Source organism: Gorilla gorilla, chromosome 19 (assembly GCF_029281585.2).
Source record: "Gorilla gorilla gorilla isolate KB3781 chromosome 19, NHGRI_mGorGor1-v2.1_pri, whole genome shotgun sequence".
In the NCBI taxonomy this organism is placed as follows: domain Eukaryota; kingdom Metazoa; phylum Chordata; class Mammalia; order Primates; family Hominidae; genus Gorilla; species Gorilla gorilla.
In genome coordinates, this window is record NC_073243.2 from 82,844,707 (window position 1) to 82,856,780 (window position 12,074).

The 12,074-nt window shown below is 36.9% G+C and overlaps 1 protein-coding gene across 5 annotated transcripts in view; it reads left to right on the forward strand.

Annotated features, from left to right (window-relative positions):
* The window catches only part of LOC115933270 (ciliogenesis and planar polarity effector 1-like), a 133,045-nt gene that overhangs the window by 104,871 nt on the left and 16,100 nt on the right, over positions 1-12,074 (forward strand). For 4 of the 5 annotated variants that reach the window (XR_010131788.1, XR_010131791.1, XR_010131789.1 and 1 more), the window contains exons 29-31: positions 6,101-6,160; positions 11,452-11,585; positions 11,785-11,931. Coding sequence is in view for 1 of the 5 variants with exons in the window: in XM_055367915.2 (XP_055223890.2) it covers positions 6,101-6,160; positions 11,452-11,585 (194 nt within the window). In the remaining 4 variants the exon portion in view is untranslated. The remainder of the gene's footprint in view (positions 1-6,100; positions 6,161-11,451; positions 11,586-11,784; positions 11,932-12,074) is intronic. The other variant, XM_055367915.2, reaches the window with a different exon arrangement.

A 12,074-nucleotide genomic window follows, 5' to 3' on the forward strand; every position in this document is an offset into this window, starting at 1 on the left:
TGTCTTCAAGGTTCATCTGTGTTGTAGCATGTGTCAGAATTTTCTTTCTTTTTAAGATGGAAAAATATTCTGTTTTATGTTTATGTCACGTTTTGTTGATTAATTCATCCATCAGTGGATACTTGGGTTGCTTTTCACCTCTTGGTTGTTGTGAATACTACTGTGAACGTGGATGTACAAATAGCTCTTCAAGACTCTGCTTTCAATTCTTTTGGGTATATACCCAGAATTGGAATTGCTGGATCATACAGTAATTATATTTTTAATTTTCTGAGGAACTACCAAGCTGTTTTCCATAGTAGCTATACCATTTTACATTCCTATCAACATTGCACAAGGATTCCAGTTTCTTTACCTCCTTACCAACACTTGTTATTTTCTGTTTATTTGATAGTAAAAGTTTTTTGATCCTAGTGTGAAGTGATATTTCATTGTGGTTTTAATTTGCATTTCCTTAATTATTAGTGATGCTGAGCATCTTTTCATGTGCTTATTGGCCATTTGTTTACCTTCTTTGGAGAAATGCCTATTCAAGTCTTTTGCTCATTTTATTTTTATCTTTGAGACGTAGTCTCGCTCTGTGGCCCAGGCTGGAGTGCAGTGGCGTGATCTCGGCTCACTGCAACCTCCACCTCCCGAGTTCAAGCGATTCTCCTGCCTCAGCCTCCTGAGTAGCTGGGACTACAGGAGTGTGCCACCACGCCCGGCTAATTTTTGTATTTTTTTTTTTTTTTTTTTTTTTTACTAGAGATGGGGTTTCACCGTGTTAGCCAGGATGGTCTCGATCTCCTGACCTTGGGATCCGCCCACCTCAGCCTCCCAAAGTGCTGTGATTACAGGCATGAGCCACCGCGCCCAGCATTTGAACCACCGCGCCCGGCCTTTGAGCCACCGCGCCCGGCCTTTCTGGCTACCTTTTTGTATTTTAGTAGAGACAGGATTTTGCCATGTTGGCCAGGGTGGTCTTGATCTCCTGACCTTCCTCGTGATCTGCCTGCCTTGGCCTCCGAAAGTGCTGGGATTATAGGCGTGAGCCACCGCACCCGGCCTTTTGCTCATTTTAAAATGAGGTGGTTTGTTTTTTTCTGTTGTTGAGCTGTAGAAATTAAAAAACATATATAATCTGGATTTTAATCCCTTATATATATGATTTGCGCAGATTTTCTCCCATTTCTCTGTAGATTGTCTTTTTACTGTATTGATTATCTCTTTTGATGCCCAGAACACCTTGGCGATATTTTAAAATCTCAGATTTTTTGTTGTTGTTGTTGAACAGAGTCTCAGTCACCTGGGCTGGAGTACAGTGGCACGATCTCGGCTCATTGCAACCCTCACCTCCTAGGTTCGAGCAATTCATGTGCCTCAGCCTCCCGAGTAGTTAGAATTACAGGCGTGTGCTACCACGCCTGGCTAATTTTTGTATTTTTAGTAGAGATGGGGTTTCACCATGTTGGTCAGGCTGGTCTCAAACTCCTGGCCTCAAGTGATCCGCCTACCTTGGCCTTCCAAAGTACTGGGATTACAGGTGTGAGCCACCGTGCCTGGCCTAAAATCTCAGACTTTATCAAATTACTTTCTATGACTCAGAGCTTAAACTTCTGTTTTTTGGAATCGTATACAGCCTGATTTGGAACTCTCTCTCTGGCTTTTATGTATACAGTTGGCCCTTTGAGAGGAATTGGCTCCAGGACTCTCCTGCTGATCCCCAAATGCAAGGATGCTGAAGTCCCTTATATAAAATGGCATAGTACTGTATATGTATAACACGTACACCCTTGCTCTATTTTCTGCCTAGCAATTCAAACTCTAGTAAGGGAAAAATACTTGAAGTTCAGAAAGTGTCAAGATTTATATTATTCTGTCCTGGATGTTCATCATATTCATCTAGATAACCTCTGTTTTTTGAAAGATACCAGAAATCTCTTTTCTAACCACCTACTTTCTTAGGCAGAATGGAATTGAGCACTGAATCCTGTGTATACTTCTGTTACAGCAACTGAAACATTTTCATTTGCCCATTTGTTTACCTGTCTTATTTTGCTTTTCTGGACTGACAGTTCTGTGTAAGCAGAGTCTTTGTTAACAGTTCTTTTATCATTAATCTAACCCAGTGTGTGGTATGTAATTAAATAATAAATGTTTGTTAAGTGAATGTTTAGTGAGTAAATGAAGGTATTAGTTCATTCTCACACTGCTATGAAGAAATACACAAGACTGGACAATTTATAAAGGAAAGAGGTTTAATTGACTCACAGTTTCACATTTCTGGGGAGGCCTCAGGACACTTACAATCACGGCAGAAGGCAAAGGAGAAACACCTTCTTCATAGGGTGGCAAGACAGAGTGCGACATGCAAGCAGCGGAAATGTCAAATGCTTATAAAACCATCAGATCTTGTGAGACTCACTCTCAGGAGAACAGCATGGGGAAACTGCCCCCATGATCCAGTTACCTCCACCTGGTCCTGGGAATGTGGGGATTACAATTCAAGATGAGATTTTGGGTGGGGTCACAGCCGAACCATATCAATGAAGAAATGAATTAATGTTAAGTTAGTGTTATTAGATCTCCATAGTTGCACTAGAATAGACTTTAATTCTGGTTGCCTGCACTGGTAACTGTACTTCAGTGATTTCTGCGAGAAAATAGCACTCATTTTCAAGCTTCTTTCTGGCAGTCCTTACTGTCTTCCCCCAGCACCCAGCAACTTTGTAGCAGATCTTTGTTATTGGGTAGAGGTTTTATTATGGCTTATAGTTGTATGTGACCTTAGCCTAGAAGGGTTGTTTCTGATTTGTAAGTCAGTTGAAATCTCTGTAAGGATGTTCATCAGATAGAATTGCTCATATTATTTTAGATATATTTACCATCATTGTTGTTATTGGGGGTAGACCACAGAGCCTGGGAAATAATCCTTTGGTTGGTTTTCAAAATTAAGCCAAAAGAAAAAATGGTATATTTTCCTCTCTTCCATTAGGACTGTAGCTCTTGTTATGAATTCTGGTAATAAATTACTTCATCGAAGTCAAATAGTTTATGATGTTCCTTGGCAGGAAAATCTTGAAAATATTTTACTGTTATAGCAAATTTCACGCTAAGCTATATTTCAAAAAGTCATTAGTAAAAGTTCTGGAAAAAGAACAGTCACCATCAAGTGATGTGCTACCAAAAGATGGATTGCTACTATTTTAGATGATTTAGCTGTGCCAATTATACGGGATTTTTATGAGTTATGCCATGCATGACTTCCAGTAAAACTTTGATTTTAAATGTAAACATTTATTTAAATGGTTAGTTCACTCCTACTATAAATACTAAGTTGTATGTCCTTGTAAATTTTTTTAAGTGTTAGAAATTGTCTATATATAGGCACATTCTGCGTTGAAATAAATGAAATAATTTTCATCCTATCTTTTTGGTGACAGTATTTCTATTTGCTGAGTGATGAAAAAGTAGTTATGAAATGAGGTACAAACTATGATAGATTCTTCTGTAAGTAGAACATTTCAAGTATTATCTTGGTTCTTGCAAGAATATTTAGCACTTACAAATGAGTTTTCATTATGTTCAAATGTGGTCAGCTGCAAAGAGAGTAGTGACTCAGATTATTCAGTGTAGGAATAGTCCAGAATTTGACCTTTAAATTGTTTTGGAATTTGTGTTTGAATATTGATATCTCTGAAAGAGGTATGTGCAGCACTTCCCACAGTATAGTAAACAAAACAGTAATGTCTTTGTCTTGAAAAAAACTGCAAATTCCCCAACTGTGTCTTTACAATCTAAAACAAAACTACCTTTATTTCTGTATTGTTGCAATCTTCAATCTGCTTTTAGTCTGGGATATAATAATTTGGTCTTAAAAGGTTTTCAGCTTTTGAAAATCTTAGTTATCTCTTGCCTCTCACTTACCAGGCTGGCCTGATGTGATAGCACCTGCTTTTCTTTATGGACATAATCATTACTCTAAAATTTGAGAGTTAATTAAAAATTACAATCTAGTGTGATGAACAAGGTAGACAGTGGGCCATTTATTCATTTCTAAAACCTCTGTGTGTGTGTATGTATGTCTGCCATATACCAGCTTTTTTGTGCATAGGGGATCCAGAGATGATAAACAGATATAGTCTTTGAGAAGCTTATATTTTGCAGTTTGATAAGGGGGTGGTGGTGGGGGAGATAGGTAAAAAATTACAATGTATTATCATAAGTTCTGTGACTGAGATAAGGAAATGCCATAGAAATGCATAAGAGGGTCATTTAACCCAGTGTTTGAAATGTTGAGAAGTGCTTTGAGCAGCTGGTCACATCTGAATTGAGTTTTGAGGGATGAATAAAAATTAGCCAGGTAAGGAGGAAAAGAAGCCTGGAAAAACACTCTAAGATGATGTGACCAATATAGGAGGTAAGCCTTGGAATAAATAGTGGCTATCATTTATTGAGCTCTACCATGTGCCAAACTCTGTTAGGAGTTTGAAACCACTTCACTGTAACCTGTGGGGCAGGTGCTATTATTCATAGTTTGCAAATGAAACTGAGAGTCATAACTTTGCTGAAGTCATCCCATGGTTAATTAATGGCATTGCTAGTTTAAAAAACTCTAGCATTTCTGGCTTTTTCTGCAGGCTATTTCCTCCCAGCAAAGGACAGTTTCAAGATGGAGGAGATAAATAGTTACCATGCTGTTGAAAGTTCGTGTATGTAGATTAAGTTCTGTAAAGTGTGCAGAGGGATTTATAGTGACTCGTTTGTTCGTTTAGAACTATTTACTGAGAGCCTCTTATGTGCCCAGAACTGTGCTAAGAATTAGGAATAAAATGATGAATGCCAAAATTGAGGTAGAGGGTGAAAGAAAGTGGGGACACTGAGTGAAGCCATAGTTTGAAAAAGCGGGATTGTAGAAGAAAAGATAACGATTGAGCAATAAATTTTAGGGGAAGTCAGTAGTCTTTTAGTTTTTGTTTTTTTACTATGGTAAGTATTAATACTTTGTTTATATGCTGAAGAGAAAGAGCCATAGCAGGGGAAAGATTGAAGATAGAAAAAGCTGTTAGGTCACATGTTTAATTAAGTAGATGGTGAGATGATTCTTGAATTTGTAATAGACATATAATATTAGTAGGATTAGCCTGCTCTTGAGTAATGAGACTTGAATAAACAATGAAACCTCTGATTTAAATGATCACTGTTACCTCTTATGTCTGATTTATGCATTCCTCTTTACTGTCCCTCAGTTGTTCTGCCCATACTCCTGTCTATCATAGCATTCATTATACTGAAGTAGAGCCGTTGATATCTCCCTGTTAGACCATATGCTTCTTGTGTGGGAGGGATGAGAAGAGACCGTGTCTGCTGTCACCTAACAACTGGTATAATCCCACTTCAGTAAATGCTTATTGAACCAGTGAATCAGTGAATGATTTGGAGTTTCTTATTTTTACCATTTTTGAACAATTTTCTTTTTAACTTTGAAGGGTTAAAAGGTATATAGTTACCCTGTGAAGGTTTTGTTGTTTGTTAGAAATTAAGTACTTAACACTTTAAGGTATGCCCCAGAATAGATAGAGAACTTTAAAAATTTTCGATGTTGAAAGGACCTTGTTGGTTATTTTTTAGGAAAATCTGTAATTATTATTTTATGCATAGGTTACAATATGCTTAAAAATAATTTTTGATATTGAAGTATGGTAAGCAGATATCAACCTTTTCGTTCCTCTTGATAAACTGTGATTTAAAGGAAAAATAAATTTCTAGTTTTTCTTTATGAATTATACTATTAACAACTACTGACTTATTTTTACATTTGGATTAAATTAAAATTTCAATTTATGTTGACAATAAGAGATAATTTTATAGAACCTAATGAGTTTCTTAGGTTTATCCTTTTAGAGATTTAAAATCAGTTTATTGTCAGAGACCCATTGTAGTGTATCTAGAAGTGTAGAAAAAAGATACTCTCACACTTTTTTGCTGTTTTTTTAAGCTTTGTGTTTAAAAACCAATGGTACAATTTTAAAAAATTGTATTTCCTGTGAAATGTGTTGTGTAGTTCCCCACAAATATGTCATTTTACCGTTAATGTCATGGGGTTTTCTTGTTTCAGAATCCTGTTCACAAGATTCCTGACTCGCATGAGATAACGCTGAAGCATGGCACTAAAACAGTAAGTTTAAAAATCTAGTTTTTTCCTCTCTCAAATTACAGGGCTGTCATGGAAAAGTGAACTGATAAGATACATTTGTATTAAGGCTAATTATACAATCAACTGATGACATAAAAGCTATAGACATTAAGGAAAAATAGATTACTTTTATGTTCAGTCAAAATAGCCATTTCCTTTTAGTTAAAATAGGAACACTTATTGTCACTGTTATTGTTGGCTTTAAAAATCTCTTATTTTTTAATATAGGAACATTATAAGTGGAAGAAAGAAATGAAACTCAAACACAATTTTGCTTTTTATGGTGTGGGAAAATTTCTTACTACCTTTAGCTTTACTTCTGTATCAGTAAAAGGCATGAATTTGTTCATTTTTCAGATGAATGTTGAGATAAGAAATGAACTTTCAGTAGTTACTGTATGGGTCTAAGTATTTATTAATACTTAGTTTACAGATTGCATGTTTATATTGTTATATTTACTTATGTTTGAGTAATCTAAACTATTTAAAGATGAATAATATAAAATATTTGAGATGTAAGGTGAAATCATTGTATCTTATTGCAAAGCCACTAAAAAGTAGTAGTTAAATGAGTGAAACATTCACATGAAATGAAAAAAATTATCTTTCCCTTTTCAGTGAAACTACTTTTTTCTAATTGACATGTAAAGAAGTAAGAAAATACATCCCATAATAAGAGGGAAATATCAATCAATAGAGGTAGACCCAGAAATGATATAAACAGGGTCATTCTTACAGTTTTTCTTTTGAAAATATTGTTTTCATAAAAATATTTATGTTAAATATAATGGGTTTATTGTTATTTTAAATGAAATGGAAAAGATGTAAAAATCTCTTAGTTTTAATTTCTAGTGGAAATAGTGATACATATAACTCACATAAACAAAACCTCTTTGGAGTCCTCATTCGTTTTTTGTTTTTTGTTGTTGTTGTTGTTGTTGTTTTTGAGACAGAGTCTCACTCTGTCACCCAGGCTGGAGTGCAGTGGTGTGATCTTGGCTCACTGCAAGCTCCAACTCCTGGGTTCATGCCATTCTCCTGCCTCAGCCTCCTGAGTAGCTGGGACTACAGGTGCCCGCCACCACACCTGGCTAATTTTTTTGTATTTTTGGTAGAGATGGGGTTTCACCATGTTAGCCAGGATGGTCTCGATCTCCTGACCTCATGATCTGCCTGCCTCGGCCTCCCAAAGTGCTGGGATTACAGGTGTGAGCCACCGCGCCCGGCCTGGAGTCCTCAGTAGATTTTAAGAGTGTAAAGAGTCTTGAAATGAAACTATGTGGGAATTGCTGCCTTAAGACATCATTTCCATCTAATTCTTAATATATTTAGTTTGTCTTAAATCAGGTTTTTTATATTTTTGTTCTGAAATCATGATGGAATTCTACTTTTTGTGTTTTTAAGTAAATAAGGAAAAATTGTAGACTGAGTATTTAAAAGGAAGCTTTTCTGTCATCTAGTCTGGAGAATTTTACAACTGAGAGATGGGTCATGAGTTTCACAAGTTTGATTTAAATATTCCTTTTTTCGTAAATCAAGTTTCATCTTACAGAGAAACATAACTTAAAAAATACTCCAGTATGTTTTACACATTGAAAATCAATTAGAGTGTCTAATTATACTCTTGGCTTAACTCTTTTTTTTTTTTTTTTTTGCAATCCTGCCTTTGTTCTACATGCAAATAAATTTATTTTTAAATAAATGTTGGATTAGAAGGTGACTTTTCTACGGATTAGAAGGTGACTTTTCTACCTGATCTTTTTTTCTTTTAAATGGGTTATTTTAAAAAGGTCCATAAGGCCAATCTTATTTCTTTCCTATATACTTTACATTTTAGTACCCCCGTCCCCACCTTACAGGATTATTTAAAAGCAAATACCTGACTTCATATGATTTCATCTGTGAATATTTCAGTATGAATCTCTAAGAGATAATATTGGGCTGTTTCTGAATGTGCACACGTACACTCTTTCTGAATGTGCACACATACACTCTTTCCTACATAATACCATCTTTATATATCTATTTTTTTAATCTAATATCTCATTAGTGTTCAAATTTCCCCAGTTTTCTCATACATCTTTTTAGAGTCAGTTTGTTCAAATCAGTCTCTTAATGATGTCTGATGTACTCTTAGGAGAATTATCATCATGTTTATTTTTTATATCTCTATAAGATTTTGTGCTTCTTCTCCTTTTAGTGAATATTTAGTGAATATACTTACTATGGCATAATAGTCAACTGAACCCTTCCCACTGAATGTGATGATAAAGTCTAAAGCTTTTTGAAAGGAGGAGAGGGTGATACACACTCATTCTTTTAATATAAATGTTAAAACTGAAAATTTGTGCTCATTCTCAAGTTGGAACAAGACACTTTTTTTTTTTTTGAGACAAAGTCTTGCTCTGTCACTCAGGCTGGAGTGCAGTGGTGCCATCTCGGCTCACTGCAGCCTCCACCTCCCAGGGGTAAGCGATTCTCCTGCCTCAGCCTCCCGAGTAGCTGGGATTACTGGCGCTCGCCACAACACCAGGTAATTTTTGTATTTTCAGTAGAGATGGGGTTTTGCCATGTTGGCCAGGCTGGTCTTGAACTCCTGACCTCAGGTGATCCGCCTACCTCGGCCTCCCAAAGTGCTGGGATTACAGGCGTGAGCCACTGCGCCCAGCCTCTGAGCTCTGTTTTCTATTTTTCTAATTACCTCCTTCATATCCTTTTGGTAAATGATGAATCATATATACAGTCAGCAGCAGAGATCCTGATACTTCAGTGAATGGTAGCATTGAAAGCTTCATTTTGTAATTTTGCTTTTTAATTTGTCATCTTTCTTCTTAGTTAGGAGAACAGTCAAGTTTGCAATTTATTTTGTTCTTCCTTGATAAAAAGGAATTTGTCTCATATTTGTCAGACTGCATGTTTGTTTTACATAAGATTTAACAATTTTTAGTTCTCCTTTCTTTTAAACAAATATTTAGTAGAGTTTGTATTTTGTGCCAGGTTCAGTGCTGGGCACAGACAAGGTCTCTGTCCATATGGTGCTTATACTCTTGAGGGAAGGACAGATACAGAATAGAGGAACCGCAAATGAAGTTGTAATTTTATATTGTGTTGTAGTGAGATGAACACTGGTGGGGTTAGCTTTATTAGGAGGAGAAATAACTTTTAAATTGTAACAGGAGGGAAGAAGGATAGCCTAATGAACGTAGAGGCAAGTGAGTTTGTAGGTGGTGGTAGCAGAAGTCACTTCTAGATTTTTAAAACTACTATTCATTTATTTTTGTTTTTGATTGTTTTTTAAGACATTATTGTTCGGGCATAAAAAATGACTTTGTTTTCACTTGTATATTTTCCTTGACATCTTTAGAGTTCATGTCTAATTTTAACATAAGTATTATTATTTATGTATGATTCCCTTATATTATGAAATCAGTATTTGCAAGTGCTAATTGAAATGAATATGTTATTTTGTCAGTATCTGACTTATTTAATTATAATTATATTAATTACATTTCAAGTCTATTTATTAGGAGAACTGATTTATAGAAACTTCCTTTATGTAAAACGTTGACTCTGGCCAGGTGCCGTGGCTCACACTTCTAATCCCAGCTTTGCGAGTCTGAGGCGGGCAAATCACCTGAGATCAGGAGTTTGAGACCAGCCTGGTCAACAAGTGAAACCCCTTCTCTACTAAAAAATACAAAAATAAGCTGGGCGCGGTGCTACGCGCCTGTCATCCCAGCTACTTAGGAGGCTGAGGCAGGAGAATCGCTTGATCCCAGCAGGCAGAAGTTGCAGTGAGCCGAGATTGCACCACTGCACTCCAGCCTGGGTGACAGAGTGAGACTCTGTCTCAAAAAAAGCAAAACAAAAAAAACCTTTGATTCTTTTACTGTGTCCAATGTATGGTAATCGCATTAAATATTCCTAATGCAGTTCTTTTCTTCTTAGAGGGCAGTAGATCTAGGGACTTTCTGCTTTGAGAGAAAGCTACATATAGCTTAGGAACAATGAGTTACACATTGGATATTGACGTGTGAATTGGACCTAGGAAAGTTCACAGGGAAAGCAAGTGTTTTTTTTTTTTTTGAGACAGGGTTTCACCTTGTTGCCCAGTTGGAGTGCAGAGCCGCGATCTCAGCTCATTGCAACCTCTGCCTCCCGAGTTCAAGCAATTCTCCTGCCTCAGCCTCTCAAATAGCTGGGATTACAGGCATGTGCCACCATGCCTGGCTAATTTTGTATTTTTAGTAGAGATGGGGTTTCTCCATGTTGGTCAGGCTGATCTCAAACTCCCAACCTCAGGTGATCCGCCCGCCTTAGCCTCCCAAAGCACTGGGATTACAGGCATGAGCTACGGTGCCTGGCCTGCAAATTTTTTTTTTTTTTAAGACAGAGTCTCGCTCTGTCACCCAGGGTGGAATGCAGTGGCACGATCTTGGCTCACTGCAACCTCCGCCTCCCAAGTTCAAGCAATTTTTGTGCCTCAGCACTACAGGTGCATGCCTCCACACCCAGTTAATTTTTGTATTTTTAGTAAAGATGGGGTTTCTCCACGCTGGCCAGGCTGGTCTCAAACTCCTGACCTCAAGTGATCTCCCTGCCTTGGCCTCCCAAAGTGCTGGGATTACAGGCATGAGCCACCGTGCCCGGCCGAAAGCAAATATTTTATGGAACCAATAGAAGTGCTATTATAACGTGATTAGTCACTTAAAAATTCAGCTTTAAAAATAATTGTTTAAGGTGAATATACCGAGCCATTTGACCATAAGGGACAGATAATTCTGCTTTGTTCTACTTTGTTAAATAGATTTGTTAAAGCTCCCTTGGTGTTACTCATTTTGGTAATTTGAGATTCATATGGTTTTCATTCAGTTATGATTATCTTAAAAGTTTTCCTCAGATTGTATGTTGAAAATGCTGAATTACTGTAATTATTTGTAAGATTTTTACTTGTACACTAAAGCAACTTAGTTTAAGATATCTTATGGAATTGCAGTGATAGCTATTCTGAGTACATGGTTGATGATTTGGGACAAAATTGTCAAATAGATTTAAAGTATTTTTCTTTATTGCAAAAGAATTAATATAGTAACAAAGTCTAATAGTATGGAAGGCAACCATCCATTCCCGCTTTTCAGAAGTAACAATAGTTGGTGGTTTGTGCTTCCAAGTCCTGTAACATAGGGGGTGGGATTAAAGAACAGAAATGGGAGGTTATAATTGACCATATGTCATTTTGCTCTAGTCATTTTATTTTATTTTTTTAAAACCAGGTGTCTGCTTTGGATCTGGATGCCTCAGGTGCCCGTTTGGTGACAGGTGGATATGACTGTGATGTTAAGTTTTGGGATTTTGCTGGAATGGATGCTTCTTTTAAGGCATTTCAATCCCTTCAGCCCTGTGAGTGGTATGTATTCACTTACTTAATATCTTCATATTTGACTTAATATCTTCACATTGGAAGACAGTGCTGTTGGCTTTGGAATCCCATCTACAATGATTTGTATCAAAATACATTACATTTATATGACTGTATACTGCCTTCATAATTTAAATGAAGTAAAATGAGCCTTACATTTCTTTTGTTTCATAAACCTATATTTTAGGCTGGGCGTGGTGGCTCACACTTGTAATTCCAGAACTTTAGAAAGCCGAGGCAGGCGGATCACCTGAGGCCTGGAGTTTGAGACCAGAATGGACAACATGGCAAAAGCCCGTTGGAAATGGCCATCTTCTCTCAGTATCCTCACATGGTAGGGAGAAAAGCAGCTCTAGTGTCTCTTCTTATAAAGGAAGTAATGCCACCATAGGGGCTCTATTCTCATGACCTCATCTAAACCTAATTCTCTCCTAAAGGCCACGCCTCCCAATATCCTCACCTTGGGGGTTAGGGCTT